This window comes from Nannospalax galili, unplaced genomic scaffold (assembly GCF_000622305.1).
Source record: "Nannospalax galili isolate Female #2095 unplaced genomic scaffold, S.galili_v1.0 scaffold206, whole genome shotgun sequence".
NCBI lineage: Eukaryota > Metazoa > Chordata > Mammalia > Rodentia > Spalacidae > Nannospalax > Nannospalax galili.
Genome location: NW_008358101.1, coordinates 6,092,559 through 6,094,561, shown reverse-complemented (window position 1 = coordinate 6,094,561; position 2,003 = coordinate 6,092,559). Strand labels below are relative to the sequence as shown.

Genomic DNA, 2,003 nt, shown 5'->3' with positions numbered 1-2,003 from the left:
GTGTGTGTGTGAGAGAGAGAGAGAGAGAGAGAGAGAGAGAGAGAGATTCAGTCTGCTAGAAACTTGTGATACTCCTGCCTGTATCTCCTAAGTGCTGGAATTATAGGCAAGTGCCACCATGCTCAGCCCAAGAGTCTTTATGGACTAGATAATAAGTACAGATAATTTTTATTTAGTAGGGTAACAGATGTTAGGCCAATTGTTGGCTTTGGAATTTTATAGCTCATTTTGCAAAATCCCATGACATAAAAACTCAGTCTGCAAGCTAGCTGTTTATTGAGAGCACTGGTTTTCATCTTGAGACTGACCAAAGCAGATAGAGTAGGATCACAGCAATGAGCCAGGTTGAGGGCGCCGGGAAGAGAAAGCTGTTGCTTCAGAGAAGGCAAGATTCACTTAAGGCTGTTAATGACATTATCCTTTGCTGTGTTTCATGTCAGAACTACCTTCTCCCACCTCTATACAGAAAATGAGTGAGTAGGAAGACAGGAATCGAGGCTGGCATAAGTGGCACAAGTTACATTAAGATACATGCCTTTCTATCTTAAAGATATGCTGTCATTTAAATTCTGATTGTTTAGGTTAAGCACTTAACTCAGTCTTTGGGAGAAAGTTCCTTTCTGGCCTCCTCCCTGAAGACTAGCTCTCATAGTATCAGCAGGTATGATGCAAACTGCCAAGGGAGAAACCATTCAGTGGTCCTACCCAGCTGTAAAGCCTATGACCCACAACAATGACTGACCCAGGAAAAACTCTAGTGGTGCAATAGTGGTTCTTTTATCTCGGTGGTAATGAACAGCTGTCTAATTGAACATAAGGACTGCTCAATAAGACAGAATCCATGCAAAGTAATATAAACATGGCCAAGCAGACATGGCTGGAGAGGTCAAAACCTTAGAGAAGAACCTATTTCTTTCACTTTCCTAGACCAATGTAATTTTGTACTATAGTCTAAATATGTATCCTTATATTCACAGACAAGTGTAAGTCACCACTCATCAAAGAAGCTTCTTTTCGCAACAGATGGCAACTACTTCAAAATTCTGCAACTGGTCAATATGCAGACAGTAAGTGACTGTGAGTTGCCTAACCCCACACGATACATCTATAATACAACCTCCTACACCCAAGGCTCAAGGAACATTGCTTAGGGAAGAGAGAGTGGAAAGATTGTAAGAGCCAGAGGAACAAGATACCTGCTGCTAGATAATGCATTTTAGCCATGGGTACATTCTAGCCATGTACCCACAAAATATCTGCAATATGGTTGCCTAACAACACCTGCATAATGTCAAAACCAATTGATACTGAAGAAGGGAGAATTAGTTTTCTCCAGCGACAAACTCCCTGACAGGCTATTCAGTAGTGGTCAGTCCTAAGCACATGTGTACACAAGCACTACTAAACGGAATCAACACATTATATATATATATATATATATATATAAATGTATTATGTATGTATATGTAACAATAATCAAAGAAGAGGACAAGAAATTGAAAGGGCGTGGGGGGCACATAGAGACATTGCAGGGCGAGCGGGCGCGGGGGATGATGTAAATACAGTATTCGTGGAGGACACTCTCAAAAAACAAAAACGAATTTTCTTTCTGACCTTTTTGTACATTAACATATAATTTCTTTCAAAAGCAACAGAATACCTTGAGCAAGGCGCCAATATCTCCCAAGAGAGGAAGTGCAATCTGTAGTTAAGGAAGGAAAGGAAAAAGGTCCTAATCCATGGATACATGCACATACATGAATATAACACAATACAAACAGAATTTGATCTGCATACTTTTTAAGTTTTGAAAATTTATTATTTATTTATTCTATATGTATGAATATGTTCATGCCTGCAGGTATGTAAGTGCACCAATGCTTTCAGAAGTCAGAAGAAGCCTCAGATCCCCTGGCTAATATAGGCTAATATTGACGGCTATTGGCCGCCATGTGGGTGCTGAGACTTCTCTGCAAAAGCAGCCAGTGCTCTTAACAGCTGAG

The 2,003-nt window shown here is 40.2% G+C and overlaps 1 protein-coding gene across 1 annotated transcript in view; it reads right to left on the bottom strand.

Moving 5' to 3' along the window:
• Col19a1 (collagen type XIX alpha 1 chain) overlaps window positions 1–2,003 on the bottom strand; it is a 409,660-nt gene that overhangs the window by 59,990 nt on the left and 347,667 nt on the right. The window contains exon 31 of the mRNA XM_008856281.2: window positions 1,661–1,702. Coding sequence (XP_008854503.1) covers window positions 1,661–1,702 — 42 coding nt within the window. The remainder of the gene's footprint in view (window positions 1–1,660; window positions 1,703–2,003) is intronic.